Here is a 17273-nt window from a genome sequence, read left to right on the forward strand (position 1 = left end):
ATGGAAGGAAATAATAAGGAATAGAGCAGAATTAAAATAAAGAATGTAAAAAGTATAGAGAAAATCAATGTAATCAAAAGTTGGTTCTTTGAAAAAATCAATAAAATTGACAAAACTTTAGCTAGGAAAAAAGATGATTCAAATTCTTAAAATCAAAATCAGGGGCACCTGGGTGGCTCAGCCAGTTAAGTGTCTGCTTTTGGTTCAGGTCATGATCTCAGAGTCCTAGAATCCAGCCCCACATCAGGCTCCCTGCTCAGCAGGGAGCCTGCTTCTCCCTCTCCCCCTGCCTGGCACTCCTCCTGCTTGTGCTCTCTCTCTTTCTCTCTCTGTCAAATAAATAAAATCTTTAAAAATAAATAAAATAAAAATCAAGGAGACATTATTACTGATTCTACAGAAATAAAAAGGATTATTGGAAAGTACTACCAAAACTGTATGCCAATTAATTAGATAACCTGGATGAAATGGATAGACAAATTCTTAGAAACGGAAAACCTAAATCTAACCTAGCAAGACTAAATCATGAATAAACAGAAGATCAGATTAAGACCTATATAACATAAAAATATTTGTCAGTAATCAAAAATCTCCCCAAAAAGAAAAGCCCTGGACCAATCCTTTTCAAACTTTTCCAAAAAAATTGAAGAGGAGGGAATTCTTCCTAACTGATTCAATGAAGCCAGCATTTCCCTGATTCCACAGCCAGGTGAAATCACTACAAGAAAAGAAAACTTCAGATCAATGTTTCTTATGAACACTGATGCAAAACACCTCAATAAATTACTAGCAAGCCAAATTCGGGGCATTTTCAAAGAATTATACACTATAACCAAGTGAGGTTTATTCCTGGAATGGAATGTAAGGATGGTTTGATATACCAAAACTCATCAATGTAATTTGACACATTAACATAATGAGAAAAAAACACATTATCATTATCATCCCATTTGATACAAAAAAATCATCTGACAAAATTCAACACCTTTTCATAACAAGAACATTTAAGAAACCAGGAATTAAGGAAACTACTCGACATAATAAAAGCCATATATGAAAAACCTACAGTGATCACAATCAATGGTGAAAGACTGAAAGTTTTTCCTTTAAGATCAGGAACAAGGAGGGGTGCCTGGGTGGCTCAGTCATTAAGCATCTTCCTTCAGCTCAGTTCATGATCCCAGGGTCCTGGGATCGAGTCCTGCATTGGGCTCCCTGCTCAGCAGGAAACCTGCTTCTCCCTCTCCCACCCCCCCTGCTTGTGTTCCCTCTCTCACTGTGTCTCTCTCTGTCAAAAAAAAAAAAAAATCAGGGGAGGAAAAAAAAGATCAGGAACAAGGCAAAAATGCCCACGTTTGCCACTTCCATTCAACATAGTATTGGAAAATCTATCCAGAGCAGTTAGACAAGAGAGAGAAATAAAAGACATCCAAACTGGAAAGAAGTAAAACTATCTCTGCTCACAGACAATGTGATCTTATATACAGATAACTCTAAAGATTACACACACACACACACACACACACCACACACATACACACATACTGTTAGAATAAATGAACTCAGCAAAGTAACAAGATATAAGGTCAACATACAAAAATTGCATTTATATACACAAACAATGAACAATATGAAAAGAAAATTAAGAAAACAATTCCAGGGAACCTGGGTGGCTCAGTGGGTTAAAGCCCCTGCTTTTGGCTCGGGTCATGATCCCAGGGTCCTGGGATCGAGTCCCGCATCGGGCTCTCTGCTCAGCAGGGAGCCTGCTTCCTCCTCTCTCTCTGCCTGCCTCTCTGCCTATTTGTGATCTCTGTCTGTCAAATAAATAAATAAAATCTTTAAAAATAAACAAATAAATAAATAAATAAATAAACAATTCCACTTACAACAACATCAAAAAGAATATAATACTTAGGAATTAACAAAGGAAGTGAAAGACTTGTCCAGTAAAAACTACAAAATATTGCTGAAAGAAATTAAAGATGACATAAGTATACCTAAAGTAAAAATCTCAGGGAATTTCAGGGACCCTGAATAGCCAAAACAATCTTGAAAGGGAAGAACAAAACTGAAGGACTCACACTGCCTAATTTCCAAACTTACTACAAAGCTACAGTAAACAAAACAGTGTAATACTGGCACCAAGATAAACATATAGACCGATGAAATAGAACAGAGATCCCCAAAATAGATTTCCATATCTATGGTCAATTGATTTTCAACAAGGGTGCCAAAACCATTGAATGGGGAAAGGATGGTCTTTTCAACAAAAGATGCTGAAAAAACTAGATATCCACATGAAGAAGAATGAAGTTGGACCCTTACCTAAGACCAAATACAAAAATTAACTCAAGATGGATAGGATATAAATATAAGACCTAAAACCATGAAACTTTTACATGAAAACATAGGGGGAAAGCTTCACAACATTGCATTCGGCAATGCTTTCTTTGATATGATGACAAAAGCAACATGAGGAATAAAAAGGCAAATTGGATTTCATGAAAATTTTTAAATTTTAGACATCAAAAGATACTATCAGGGGGCCTGGGTGGCTTAGTCAGTTGAGCGTCCAATCGCCAGTTTCGGCTCAGGTCATGATCTTGTGTCACGAGGTCAAGCACCTACATAGGGCTCTGCACTAAGCGGGAAATCTGGTTGAAGATTCTCTCCCTCTGTCCTTCCCCCCATACATCTAGATGTATGTTTTTGTAGGTTTAATATTCCAGTTTTGAATATCCAACAGTGATTTCTAAGTTCTATAACTTCTACTCACATGCTTGACTAAAGCATGGAGGAAATCATGTGTGCTGTTAAAGCTGATGTATAGAGTTGGACACTTACTTTACTTATAAATACATCTAGTTAACTTCCGATCATCTGATCAATTTCATGTTTCTTTTCATCAAATCATTTGATGAACACTTAATAATTTCTAGGTACTATTCTAAGCATTTTACATGTACTAACTCATTTACTGTTCATAATAACCTTCACAGGTTCTATTATTAGATGAAAAGGATGTGCAGCATTATTTACAATAGCCAAAATATGGAAACCACCCAAGTACCTATCAATAGATGAATGGATAAAGATGATGTGGTGGAATATTACTCATCCATAGGAAAGAGTGAAATCTTACCATTTGCAACAAAATGTATAAACTTGGAGGGCATTACGCTAAGTGAAGTAAGACAGAGAAATACCAATACCATACAATTTCACTTATATGTGGAATATAAAAAACAAAACAAACAAAAAATAGACTCTTAAATACAGAAAAGAAACTAGTAGTTGCCAGAGGGGAGGTGGTGAAGGGATGGGAAAAATAGATAAAAGGGATTAATAGATACAAATTTCCAGTTATGAAATAAATAAGTGATGGAGATGAAAAGTACAGCATAAAGAATGTAGCCAATAATATTGTAATAATGTTGTATGATGATAGATGGTGACGACACTTATTGTGGTGAGCATTGATTAATGTATAGAATTATACATCAATCAATATCCTATGTTGTACACCTGAAACTAGTATAACACCGTATGTTAATTATACTTTAATAGAAAAAAAGATAAAGAAACTGTACTTTTAATATTTTAAATAAGTTCTCAATATCATACCACTAATAAATGGTGAGACCAGGTTTCAAGCCTCAGCAACCTGGTTCCGAAATCCATGATCATAATCACTATGCTATATTCCCTTCAAACACATATGAGTTCTTGTGAAAGGATAAGCAGATTTTCCTTTTAAAAAATGACCCCCAAAGGGGCGCCTGGGTGGCTCAGTGGGCTAAAGCCTCTGCCTTCGGCTCAGGTCATGATCCCAGGGTCCTGGGATTGAGCCCCGCATCGGGCTCTCTGCTCAACAGGGTGCCTGCTTCTTCCTCCTCTCTCTCTCTCTGCCTGCCTCTCTGCCTACTTGTGATCTCTGTCTGTCAAATAAATTTTTTAAAAATGACCCCCAAAGAAAGCTATGCATAATATAAGTCTGAAATTGGAGATTTTCAGAAGGTTAGAATTATTTATCTCAAAAAAGGCAAAGATCAAGTGCATAATTTTTCTTTGTGAAACTAATTCTCAAGACTGATTATTAAGGCACTGAGACACTGAATAAGTACTGTTACCTTTCAACAACCTGTTTATGGATATTTTTCCACTGCTCTTTGTCTGAATCAGTTCCTAATTTAGGGTCTAGAGTCTTCAGAGCAACACCAGCAACATTCACCCCACTCCATAAAGGCACTGAAAGAAATATATCTCAGAATAAATTCTTTCCAGCACTGCATCAGTTCTTTGAGTTCAGTGTGTTTCTATTATAAAGTTAGGTAACTATCTTATACATATATAAGAATAAGTTTTAAATGGACAAAAGAAAGAAACAAAAACCAAAATTATAAAGTATTAGAAAAATATGTAGTAGAAGTTATTTGTAATTGTGTGGTATAGGAGGCATTTAAAGCAAGATGCATCTACAGAATCCACAAAGAAAAGGATGAGATGAAACATGGAAGGAGCTTGAGGGAAAAGAGCAGCAAACACTACTCGACAGTAACAAAGAGCTGACGGGGAGTAACTGTCAACCTGGAATTTCGTATCAGTTAAACTCTCATTCAAGAATGAGGTGAGGGGCGCCTGGGTGGCTCAGTGGGTTAGGGCCGCTGCCTTCGGCTCGGGTCATGATCCCAGCGTCCTGGGATCGAGTCCCGCATCGGGCTCTCTGCTCGGCAGGGAGCCTGCTTCCTCCCTTCTCTCTCTGCCTGCCTCTCTGCCTACTTGTGATCTGTCTGTCAAATAAATAAACAAAATCTTTAAAAAAATAAAAATAAAAAAAAATAAAAAAAATAAAAAAAAAAAAAAGAATGAGGTGAGACTAAAACACTTTCACATGAACAAAACTGACAAGATATACTTCAGGAAGAAAGAACTGAATCCAGGGGAAGGAGACAGATACAGGAAATAAAGATAAGCAACACAACTGGCAAACAGGTACACAAATCCAGACAGGTGTTACACTTAAATAGTAATAACTAGTTTGGAGAGATGAAAACAGAATGGAACCCCAAAAGTAGTTAATACTGTTGTTCCTTGAACAACACAGGTAGAACTGTGTGAGTCCCCTTATACACGAATTTTTCCTGATAAGTATATTGGAAAATGTTTTGGAGATGTGCAGCAATTTGAAAAAAACTTGCAGATGAACAAGGTATTACTATAAAGAAAAGAACATATAATATATATAACATACTTTGATTGAATTAACTGCTTATGTTACCACTAAGGCTTCCAGTCAATGGTAGGCTATCAGTAATTAAATCTGGGGGGAGTCAAAAGTTATATGCAGCTTTTCAACTGTGTGGGGATTGGAAACCCTAACCTCCATGTTGTTCAAGGGTCAACCGTAATTACATATGTAAGAGAACAAGGTGAGTCAAACTTAATACATTCTAAGGTCTATTCCAAAGAAGAATAAACAGGCTAATTATTTTGAGGTCAAGTATGAATATAGGTAACCACTTACAAAGTGAGTGTATAATCCAAAGTAGTAGAAGGAATTAAAGAAAGTTTAACTGATCAAGTAGAAAGCAGCAAAGAGAAAAGAAACAAAAGATCTCACTAAACTGAATAATAAATATATTCAAATCAATACTAATCAGAATATACTACTTTATAAAAAATAAAATTATGGAATATTAAATGTGAGACATTAAAACATACCTAGGAAAATCAATTTTAAGGACTTTGAGAAGGAAGAACTGAGTTAAGAAAATAACACAAGCAAAAAGGGTCAAATTAAGGCACTGGTGAAACAAATATTTATCTAAGTCAAATCAAAAACATTTGTTTTCTAAAGTAAAACACCATGGTATGAGAAGTTTAGCTTGGGAAAAGGAAGGACAGTAATTGAGAGAGGTCATGAAACTGTTTTCTGGTGCATTTACCAGAATGGTAATTACACAGATATGTTCACTATTTGATGATTTATTGAGCTATAAATTTATATTCTGTACGATTTTTCAGCATGTGTTATATATACTTAAGTGAAAAAAGTTTTAAAGTATATGATAAATTTTATCATGATTTTAAGAATATTTATTATATTGGGGCGCCTGGGTGGCACAGTGGGTTAAAGCTTCTGCCTTCAGCTCAGGTCATGATCTCAGGGTCCTGGGATCGAGCCCCGCATCGGGCTCTCTGCTTAGCAGGGAGCCTGCTTCCTCCTCTCTCTACCGGCCTCTCTGCCTACTTGTGATCTCTGTCTGTCAAATAAATAAATAAAATCTTTTTTAAAAAAAGAATATTTATTATATTATGACCCTTGAAGTAAAAGGAAAATAGAAAGGCTCATTAAATGTTTTGAATTAATGAATCATTGAATGAACAAATGCTCTCTATTCCCTATAAAATGGGTTTATTGACATTATGGACCTTGAGAGCTTGTTTGGAGGTTCTAGCAGGGGAGCGCAGCTACTCGTATACCCTTGACCGAAGAACGGTCCTCTCCTCTATCGGGGAAGGTCGTCCTCTTCGACCTAGCGTGCAGCTTCGGGAGGGATGCACATGGAGCAGTGAGGGAGGAAGGGGACATCTGCCTAGCCAGCCAGATAAGCCGAATCAACCCTGGCAATCAATGGGGTGACAGATGTCGCAGCCAGATCGCCCTCACATCCGGTTTATTGACATTATGGAAAGATTTGCATATATGCCACAATTAGAGAACATTATAAGAAGTAGAAAATTCTAACGGTGCAGCAGATATTAAATGTTTAAGTTCAGAAAAGGGAAAGGTTGGTGTGGCCTAAGTAATAGTTTAAACCACATATTATATAATATTACTTACATGAAAAATCTGAAATAAATGAATCAGAAAGTAGATTAGTGGTTGCCTGGGGCTAGGGTTGGTGTGAGCACAGGAATGGGAGTTTCTTTTGGGGGTGATGAAAATGTACTGTAATTATCTTGTAGTAATGGTTGCACAACTCTTTGAATATACTAAAACCCATACACTTCAAATGGATGAATTTTATAATGTGTGAATTATATCTTAATAATCTTGTTAAAAAATCAAAGTAAGTTAAAGTTCTCCAGATATGAGAAACTCTCATTGACTTTTAAAACAGCTGTATGCTATGTGCACTGTTTTATGAGAAGTAGCTAAATCCATGAACAGAAGACAAAGTATAGGAATAGAAAAAGATACACCAGGGCAGTACCAACAAAATGAAAGTTATGTAGCTATATTAAAATCAGGGAAAAAATGGACTTTAAAGAAAATAAGCATGATTATAGATAAGTATGATTACATAATGATAATAGATTTATACTTACCACTAGAATCACCATGTTCTCCAATAATCCAACCATGGCAGCTTGCGGGATGGACACCCAACTTCTCTCCAATTAAGTAACGGAAACGGGCAGAGTCTAGATTACAACCACTTCCAATTATACGAGTTGCAGGTAAGCCACTTAGCTTCCAGACCACATATGTCAAAATATCCACTGGGAGGAACAATTTGTTAGAAAAAAATTAATGGTAACTTCCTTCGAAAATCTTCTTTCCTAAATAGATAAATTGTCTTTTTAAACTTTTATTTTATTATTTTTCTTAAGTAGGCTCCATGCCTAGCATGGAATCTAACATGGGGCTTGAACTCATGACCTTGAGGTCAAGACTGGAGCTGAGATCAAGAGTTGGATGCTTAACCAACTGAGCCTCCCAGGCACTCCTAGATAAACTATCTTAAAATCAAATACAGATTCATTACAGAGTCTAAAGTGAAGCAAATCAACAAACAAATAAGGATTATCTCTCACATAGGTGTTAAAAAGGTTAAATTATTCATGATGGGGCACCTAGGTGACTCAGTCATTAAGCGTCTGCCTTTGGTCAGGTCATGATCCCAGGGTCCAGGGATGGAGCCCCACATTGGGTTCCCTGTTTGGTGGGAAGCCTGCTTTCCCTCTCCCACTCCCCCTGCTTGTGTTCCTGCTCTCGCTGTCAAATAAATAAAAGCTTTAAAAAAAATTATTCATGATAAGAATTTTAAATTAAAAAAACCCCTCTTGAGATGATGTATCTGTATTAAATAAGCAGTCAATTAATTCTACCTTCTTAAGCACACCTAGATTTCGCCTCTCCCTCACCACAGCCTCATCTAATCTATCAGCATCTCCTACCTAGAATAAGGCCACATGCATGATCAGGGCCATATGCAGATGTGAATGACAAAATTCAACATTCATTCATGAAAAAAAAAAAAAAACAACTTTCTGGGGTGCCTAGGTGGCTCAGCCAGCTGAGTGTTGGACTCTTGATTTCGGCTGAGGTCTTGGTCTCAGGGCCCTGGTATTGAGCGCTGTGTTGAGCCCCATTTCAGGCTTCCTGCTGAGCAAGTCTGTTCAAGATTTTCTTTCTCCCTCTCTCTACGCCCCATCCCCTGCTCGAGTGGGCTCTTTCTCTCTAAATAAAATCTTAAAAAAAAAACTTTCTACAACTGTAAAACGAAGGGAATTTCATAAAAAATTCACATTAAACATCATACTCAATGATGAAAGACTGAATGCTTTCCCCACAAGAAAAACAATCAGGCAAGTATGTGCCCTCTTGTTATTTGGGCAAGGGTGACACATGCCACTAACACCAGAGGATGGAGATATAAATAGTATTTACTGGAGAAAATGTTAGAAGCAGAGAAATAAGGAAGCACACAGTGTGCTCTGAACTGTCATTATTCCACAGCACAAGTCAGGCAGGGATCCTCTGTACACAATACAGCCAAGTGCAGAGGAGCCTCCTTTGGCTGGCAAGCTGGGTGTTCTCTAGAAACTCCTCCAAGAGCAGGAACAAGTCCCACTACCACACTGTTACATATCTATAAGTTAGCTTTGGAGGGGGAAAGGAATGCTTAGTTTCCTTAAGTAACAAGAAATTTATCAAGGAGTATCTGGGTCTAGCAATAATAAGGAATATGTATTTCCAGGACCAAGGGCCACAGATGCCAGTAATGCTGATTATCAGCTTAAGGCCTTGCTGTCTCTTCATAAGCTGGCTCAGTTCAGCTGGTACAGCTCTCTGATAAGCTACCAAAAGGAGGAAGGAAACAAGCCTCCAGAGTCAGCAGATTTGTATCTCATTACTACTTACATTGACCTTTGTACTGGGGGGTCCTAACCAGTGGAACAAGGCAAGGAAATAAATAGGTCTTTACATTGGAAAGAAAGAATTAAACTTAATAAAACTCTGTTTATAGATGACAAGATAATATAGACAAAATATCTTAAGAATTTGAACAAAATTACTAGAATTAGTAAGTGATCTTAGCAATGTTTTCAAGATACAAAGTCAATATGAAAACAACAGTAGTATTTCTACATACTAGCAATAAGCAATGGGAAAATGAAATGTAAAGACAATTTTTTATAATAGCATCAAAAATATGAAATGCTTAGGAATAATTTAATAAAATTTGTGTAAGACCTATATCCTGAAAACTACAAAACACTGCTAAAAGAGAATAAAGAAGACATACATACATGAAGAGATATTCCATATTCATGGACTGGAAGACTCAACAGTGTTCAGATATAATCTCCAAATTAATCTATAGATTTAACAATCCCAATTAACATCCCAGCATGTGTTTTTTATAGAAATGGATGATCTAATTATAAAATTATGAAATTATAAAATATTTGAAAATGATAACAACACGTAATACCCAAAGTAATTTTAGAAAAGAATAACAGAGGGGGGAAAAAAAAGAAAATAAGAGCAAAGACAATTTACATTAACTGATTTGAAGATTACACTAGTAATCAAGATAGTGTGATAATAACAAAAGAATATATATGAAGATCAATGAAGAAAAAGAGAGAATCTAGAAATAGACTCACATAAATGATAATTTTCAAAAAAGTTATCAAAGCAATTCAAATTAAAGAATTATTCTTAACGTTGCTAGAAGAACTAGATATCATCTTTGAAAAAAATGAATGACACCTTACATCAAACACTAAAATTAGTATGAAATGAGCTGCAGTCATAAATATAAAAGATAAAATGATAAAACTTATAGGAAATAATAAAGGAGAAAATCTTCAGATTTAGGGTGGGCTAAAGGCTTCTTAGCTAAAAGTCAAAAGAGCATAGGGGTGCCTGGTTGTCTCAGTTGGCCGGCTCCTGATTTTGGCTCAGGTCACAATCTCAGAGCTATGAGAGGGAGCCCCTCATCGGGCTCTGTACTCAGTGCTGAGTTTGCTTGAGAGCTTTTTCCTCTACACCCCTCCCCCTGCTCATTCTCACTCTCCCTCTCTCAAATAAATAAATAAATCTTTAAAAAATAATAATAATAAAATTAAAGTCAAAAGAGCATAAAACAGGGGCGCCTGGGTGGCTCAGTGGGTTAAAGCCTCTGCCTTCGGCTCAGGTCGTGGTCCCAGGGTCCTGGGATCGAGCCCCGCATTGGGCTCTCTGCTCAGCAGGGAGCCTGCTTCCTTCTCGCTCTGCCTGCCTCTCTGCCTACTTGTGATCTCTGTCTGTGAAATAAATAAATAAAATCTTTAAAAAATACATTGTTTTAAAAAAAAAAGAGCATAAAACATAGGTAAGAAACTGATAAACTGGACTTCACCAAAAGACATACTTTACTCTTTGAAAAATACCATTAGGAACACAAAAAGGCAAACTACAGACTGAAAGAAACTTATGTAATATCTATATCTGACAAAGGGACTTGTATACAATGTATATAAGAACTCTAATAATTCAACAATTAAAGGTTGAGTTATAGGTCAAAAGAATTAAAAGTCAAAAGATACAATTTTTAAATATTAACAAAAGAGATGCACAGAGTGTTCACAAAAGAAAATATACTAATAGCTAAGAAACACAAGAAAAATGCTCAACATCTTTGATCATGAAGGGAATACAGTTAATTAAAACCATAATGATATTAGAATGACTAAAACTGAAAAGACTGACAATACCAAATGTTGTCAAGGATGTGGAGCAAGTGGAGCACTCTTCTAGTGCTAATGGGAATGTAAAGTGAACAATCACTTTGAAAAACTGTTTGGCAGCTTCTCACAGAGTTAAACATACACATACCACGTAAGCCATCCTGGTATTTACCCAGAGAAATAATGACATACACCCATGAAAATACTTGTTCACAAATGTTTATAGCAGCTTTATTCATAATAGCCAAAAACTGGAAATAACCTAGTATCTACCAATGGATAAATGGATATGAATGGATAAACAAAGAAAATTTTAAATTATTTGAAAGATTAATTACTCTTCAGCTGTAAAAATAAAGGAACAGATCATTGATATACTGAGCAACATGGATGAATCCCAAAATAATCATGCTAGGTGAAGGAAACCCGACAAAAAGGATTACATTCACTAATGAATGCATGGTGCCATTATACGAGATTCCAAAAAACAGAGCCAGAGGTAGAATAAGCGACAGACTGCAAAGAGGCACAAGAAAAGTTTCAGAGGTAATGGAAATGTACTTATCTTGATTATGGTGGTGGTTTCATGAGTGATTACATCTATCAATACCCACTGTGGAATGACATCAGCAACACAGCCAAATAAGACAAACCTTCTTACCACCCACTCCTCAAAACCAACAATCTGGCATCCACCCATGGACAAATGTGCCTTTGTTGGATCAGTAGGATTCAGCACTATATGCCAAGGAACCCAGAAGGAGACTCACACACCCATGTGTCAGGCATTGTAAACCAACAATCTGGCAACCACCCATGGACAAATGTGCCTTTGTTGGATCAGTAGGATTCAGCACTATATGCCAAGGAACCCAGAAGGAGACTCACACACCCATGTGTCAGGCATGTCAGGCTTCAGTCCCAGCTGTGGGCTCTGCAATGGCCCATGAGCCAATTCCAGCCCCACTTTACTGCAGTCCAGGAGCCCCTGGAAAACACCATCTTAGACAATCCACCCAGGGATGGGACAGACTTTCTGGAAGTCCAGGTTTCCAGCAGAGAAGTCCCAGCACACCACTGGGGCAAAATAATGAGTTTGGGTGCATTGTAGAGGGTGAGAGGAGCAGTCTGACTTTACACACATCACTCCTCCCCCAAGGTGGAAGAGCTCAGTGCCAAAAGAGATATTCTTAGCTCATGATTTCTCCCATAAAGGAAAGTCTGAGTGTGTGAGTAAGCATCTACCTTCACTAGCTACACAAACTGCTGCCAAAGAAGCCCACTTCTTTCTCACCCCATTCAAAGTATTGAGTCCTGTGCTGCATGACTGGGGAATGAGGAGAAGCTAAGACAGTGGCAGACAGGACACTCAAAGGGGCAGTACGAGATACAGATCCTACTAAATATGCTGTGGACTCCATCAAGAAGTGTGCCCTTGAGCCACTGGGGATGCCTTGGCAGTGGATCAGCTCCCGGTATGTACTATATGGTTGGCTCCCGGTATGTACTACTCCAATGGCAAGAGGGGGCATTAGCAAACAGCTAGTGAACACAGGCAGAAAGCTAGACCAAAACTGTAGGTCAGAAAGAGACTGCAAACTACAACTTAAGCCACATCCTTGGGAAAGCAAAAGAGAGGCTGTCAACATCTGGCCTACTGCAATGAGGGTCAAAATCAGGCGCAGAAGCTTTAAGAATTCTGCCACAACAGGGTGTAAGATATGTGAAGCAGGCATACACATAGGTCTGAGAAAGCCTCAGAATTCCTAGCAGGGCTGACAGAAGACATTTCTGCCCTGAACTAAGACTAGAGGAGGTTACAACTACCTCAAATGCAAAGACAGTGACACAGGACTTCAAGGAACAAAAAAATATCAGGGAAACATGACACTACCAAAGATCTCAATAATCTTCCAGTAACCAACCCCAAAGACATGGAGATCTGTGATTTAGCAAACAAAGAGTTCAAAATATTTGGTTTAAGGAAGTAAATGGGCTTCAAGAAAACACAGAAATAGTTCAGGGAAATCAGGAAAACAAAATGAGAAAATTAATGAAGAGATAGAAATCATTAAAAAAAGAACCAAATTCTAGAGTTGAAGAATACAACGAGTGAAATGAAAACTGCAATAGATAGCATCAACAACAGAATGGATCAAGAAGAAAGAATCTGGGGTGCCTGGGTGGCTCAGATGTTAAGCGTCTGCCTTCGGCTCAGGTCATGATCCCAGGGTCCTGCTTTTCCCTCTGCCTCTCTCCCTCTCCGTCTCTCATGAATAAATAAAAAAATCTTAAAAAAAAAAAAAGAAGAAAAAGAAGAAAGAATCTGGGTGCCTGGGTGTCTCAGTGGGTTAAGTGCCACCTTTGGCTCAGGTCATTAGAGAAGAAGACCACCACACAGCACAGCTCCTAGAAGGTGTTATTCCTATCCCCACTTGGGCAGTGAACAGTTTGCTCATGGGACACCTGGGTGGCTCAGTTGGTTAAACATCTGCCTTGTGCTCAGGCCCTGATGCTAGGGTCCTGGGATGGAGCTCCACATCGGGCTCCGTGTTCAGTAGGAAGCCTGCTTCTCCCTCTCTCTGCCTTGTATGCTTACACTCTCGCTCTCTCACTCTCTCTGAATGTCAAATAAATAAAATATTTTTTAAAAAAAGAAGAAAGAATCTGTTGAACTTAACAGATAGATTCAGAATATTCCATCCTAAAACATCAGAATACACATTCTTTTCAAGTGCACGTGGAACATTCACAGAATAGATCATATATCAGGTCAAAAACAAGCCTCAACAAATACAAAAAGACTGAAGTCAAACCATGCACCTTTTCTGACCACAACACTGTAAAACTAAAGTCAACCACAAGAAAAAATTTGGAAAGACCACAAATACATGGAGGTTAAACAACATGCTACTAAACGATGAATGGGTCAACCAGGAAATCAAAGAAGAAATTTTAAAACATACATGGAAACAAATGAAAATGAAAACACAATGGCCCAAAACCTTTGGGATGTAGTGAAAGCAGTCCTAAGAAGGAACTATATAGCAAGAGATACCCACCTCAAGAAGCAAGGAAAAATCTCAAATAAACCACCTCCCCTTACACCTAAAGGATCCAGAAAAAGAAAAAGCATAAAGCCAGCAGAAGGAAGGAAATAATAAAGATTAGAGCAGAAATAAATGATATAGAAACTAAAAAAATAATAGAACAGATCAATGCAACCAGGAGCTGGTTCTTTGAAACGATTAATAGAACTGATAAACCTCTAGCCAAACATCAAAAAGAAAAGAGAAGGGATGCCTGGGTGGTCAGTTGGTTAAGTGTCTGCCTTCTAATCAGGTCGTGAGCCCAGGGTCCTAGAATCAAGTCCCACATGGGGCTCCCTACTCAGCAGGGAGCCTGTTTCTCCTTCTGCCTCCTGATTCCCCTGGTTGTGCTTTCTCCCTCCCTCCCTCTCTCCAACAAATTAAATAAAATCTTAAAAAAAAAAGAAAGAAAGAAAAGAGAAAAAACCCAAGGAAATAAAATCACAAATGAGAGAGGAGAAATAACAATCAACGCCACAGAAATATAAACAATTATAACAGGATATTATGAAAAACTATATGCCAACAAATTGGACAACCTAGAAGAAAAGGATAAATTCCTAGAAACATATAAATTACCAAAACTGCAAGAAAAACTAGAAAACTTGAACAGATTGATAACCAGCAAAGAAACTGAATCACTAATCAAAAAACTCCCAGCAGGGCACCTGGGTGGCTCAGTTGGTTGAGCGACTACCTTCGGCTCAGGTCATGACTTCCAGGATCGAGTCCCGCATCGGGCTCCCAGCTCTTTGGGGAGTCTGCTTCTCCCTCTGATCTTCTCCTCTCTCATGCTCTCCCTCACTCATTCTCTCTCAAATAAATAAATAAAATTAAAAAAAAAAAAAACTCCCAGCAAACAAAAGTCCATGACCGTATGGCTTCACAGGCAAATTCTACCAAATACTTAAAGAAGAGTTAATACCTATTCTTCTCAAATTATTCCAAAAAACAGAAAAGGAAGGAAAATTTCCAAATTCAGTCTGAGACCAGCATTACTCTGAGAACAAAACCAGATAAAGACATCACTAAAAAAGAGAACTATAGGCCAGTATCTCTGATGGACATAGATGCAAAAATTCTCAATAAAATACTAGCAAACCAAATACAACAATACATTAAAAAAATAATTCACCACAATCAAGTGGGATTTATTCCTGGGTTGCAGGAATGGTTTAATATTCTCAAATCAATCAATGTGACACACCACATTAATAAAAGAAAGGGTAGGAGCCATATGATCCATTCAATAGATGCAGAAAAAGCATTTCACAAAGCATGACATCCATTCATGATAAAACACCTCAACAATGTAGGTTTAGAGTGAACATACCTCAAGGTAATAAAGACCATATATGAAAAAACACACAGCTACTATTATCCTCAATGGGGAAAACCAGAGAGCTTTTCTCTACCGTTAGGAACAAGACAGGGATATCCATTCTCACCACTTTTATTCAACATAGTACTGGAAGTCTTAACCACAGCAATCAGACAACATAAAGAAACAAAAGACATCCAAATCAGCAAAGAAAAAGAGAAACTTTCAGTATTTGCACATAACATGATACTATATATAGAAAACCTAAAAGAATCCACAAAAACCTGCTGGAACTGATCAATGAATTCAATAAAGTTGCAGGATATAAAATCAACATACAGAAATCTGTTACATTTCTATACACTAATAATGAAGGAGCAGAAAGAGAAATTTAGGAATTAGTCCCATTTACAATTGTAACAAAAACAGTAAGATAGCTAGGAATAAATCTAACCAAAGAAATGAAAGACCAGTACTCTGAAAACTGTAAGACACTGATGAAAGAAACTCAAGATGACACAAAGAAATGGAAAGACATGCTCATGGATTGGAAGAACAAACACTGTTAAAATGTCCATGCTACCCAAAGCAATTTACATATTTAATGCAATACCTTTCAAAATACCAACAGCATTTTTCACAGAGCTAGAACAAATAATCCTAAAATTTGTATAGAACCACAAAGACCCCAAATAACCAAAGCAACCTTGAAAAATAAAAGCAAACCTGGAAACCTCACAGTTCTGGACTTCAAGTTATATTACAAAACCGTAGTATTCAAAACAGTGTGTTATTGGCACAAGAAAAAAACATGTAGATCAATGGAATTGAATTGAAAACCCAGAGATAAACCCACAACTATAAGAATATCCAATGGGAAAAAGACAGTCTCTTCAATAATGTGTGAAAACTGGACAGCCACATGCAAAAGAATGAAACTGAACCACTTTCTTACACCACACACAAAAACAAATTCAAAATAGATGAAAGACCTAAATGTGAGACAGGAAACCATTAAAGTCCAAGAAGAGAGCACAGGCAGTAACCTCTCTGACATGAGCCATAGCAATTTCTTTCTAGGTATGTCTCCTAAGGCAAAGGAAACCAAATCAAAAATAAATTATTGGGACTACATCTAAATAAAAAGTTTCTGTACAGCAAAGGAAGTAATCAACAAAACTAAAAGGCAACCTATGGAGTGGGAGAAGATATTTGCAAATGATGTATCTGATAAAGGGTTAGTATCCAAAATATATAAAGAACTTATAAAATTCAACCCTCTCCAAATGAAACCCAATTAAAAAATGGGCAAAAGACATGAGCAGACATTTTTCCAAAGAAGACATACAGATGGCCAGCAGATACATGAAAACATGCTCATTATTCATCATCATGGAAATGCAAATCAAAACCACAAGAAATCACCTCACACCTGTCAGAAAGGCTAAAATCAAAAACATAAGAAACATCAAGTGTTGGCAAAGATGTGGAGAAAAAAGAACATTTGTGCACTGTTAGTGAAAATGTGAACTGTTGCAGCCACTGCGGAAAACAGTATGAAGGTTCCTCAAACATTAAAAACAGAAATGCCATATGATTCAATTATTTTACTATTGGGTATTTACCCGAAAAAAAGAAAACACTAATTTAAAAAGATATGTGCACCCCTATTTTTTTGCAGCATTATTTACAATAGTCAAGATATGGAAGCAATGTAAGTGTCCAACAATAGACAAATGGATAAGGAAAATGTAGTATATAATGGAATATTATGCAACCATAAAAATGAGATTGTGCCATTTGAGAAAACATGGATGGACCTAAATGGTATTTATGCTAACTGAAATAAATCAGACTGAGAAAGATAAATACCATATGACTCCACTCATAAGTGG

General features: G+C 37.2%; 1 protein-coding gene across 1 annotated transcript in view; it reads right to left on the reverse strand.

The window, feature by feature from the left end:
- Nucleotides 1–17273, reverse strand: part of LOC308349946 (L-lactate dehydrogenase A chain) — a gene marked incomplete at both ends in the record, with an annotated part of 61348 nt that overhangs the window by 12010 nt on the left and 32065 nt on the right. Inside the window, 2 exons of the mRNA XM_080814897.1 lie at nt 4134–4251; nt 7336–7509. Coding sequence (XP_080671023.1) covers nt 4134–4251; nt 7336–7509 — 292 coding nt within the window. The remainder of the gene's footprint in view (nt 1–4133; nt 4252–7335; nt 7510–17273) is intronic.

This window comes from Martes martes (genome assembly GCF_963455335.1).
Source record: "Martes martes genome assembly, chromosome: 10".
Classification (NCBI taxonomy): domain Eukaryota; kingdom Metazoa; phylum Chordata; class Mammalia; order Carnivora; family Mustelidae; genus Martes; species Martes martes.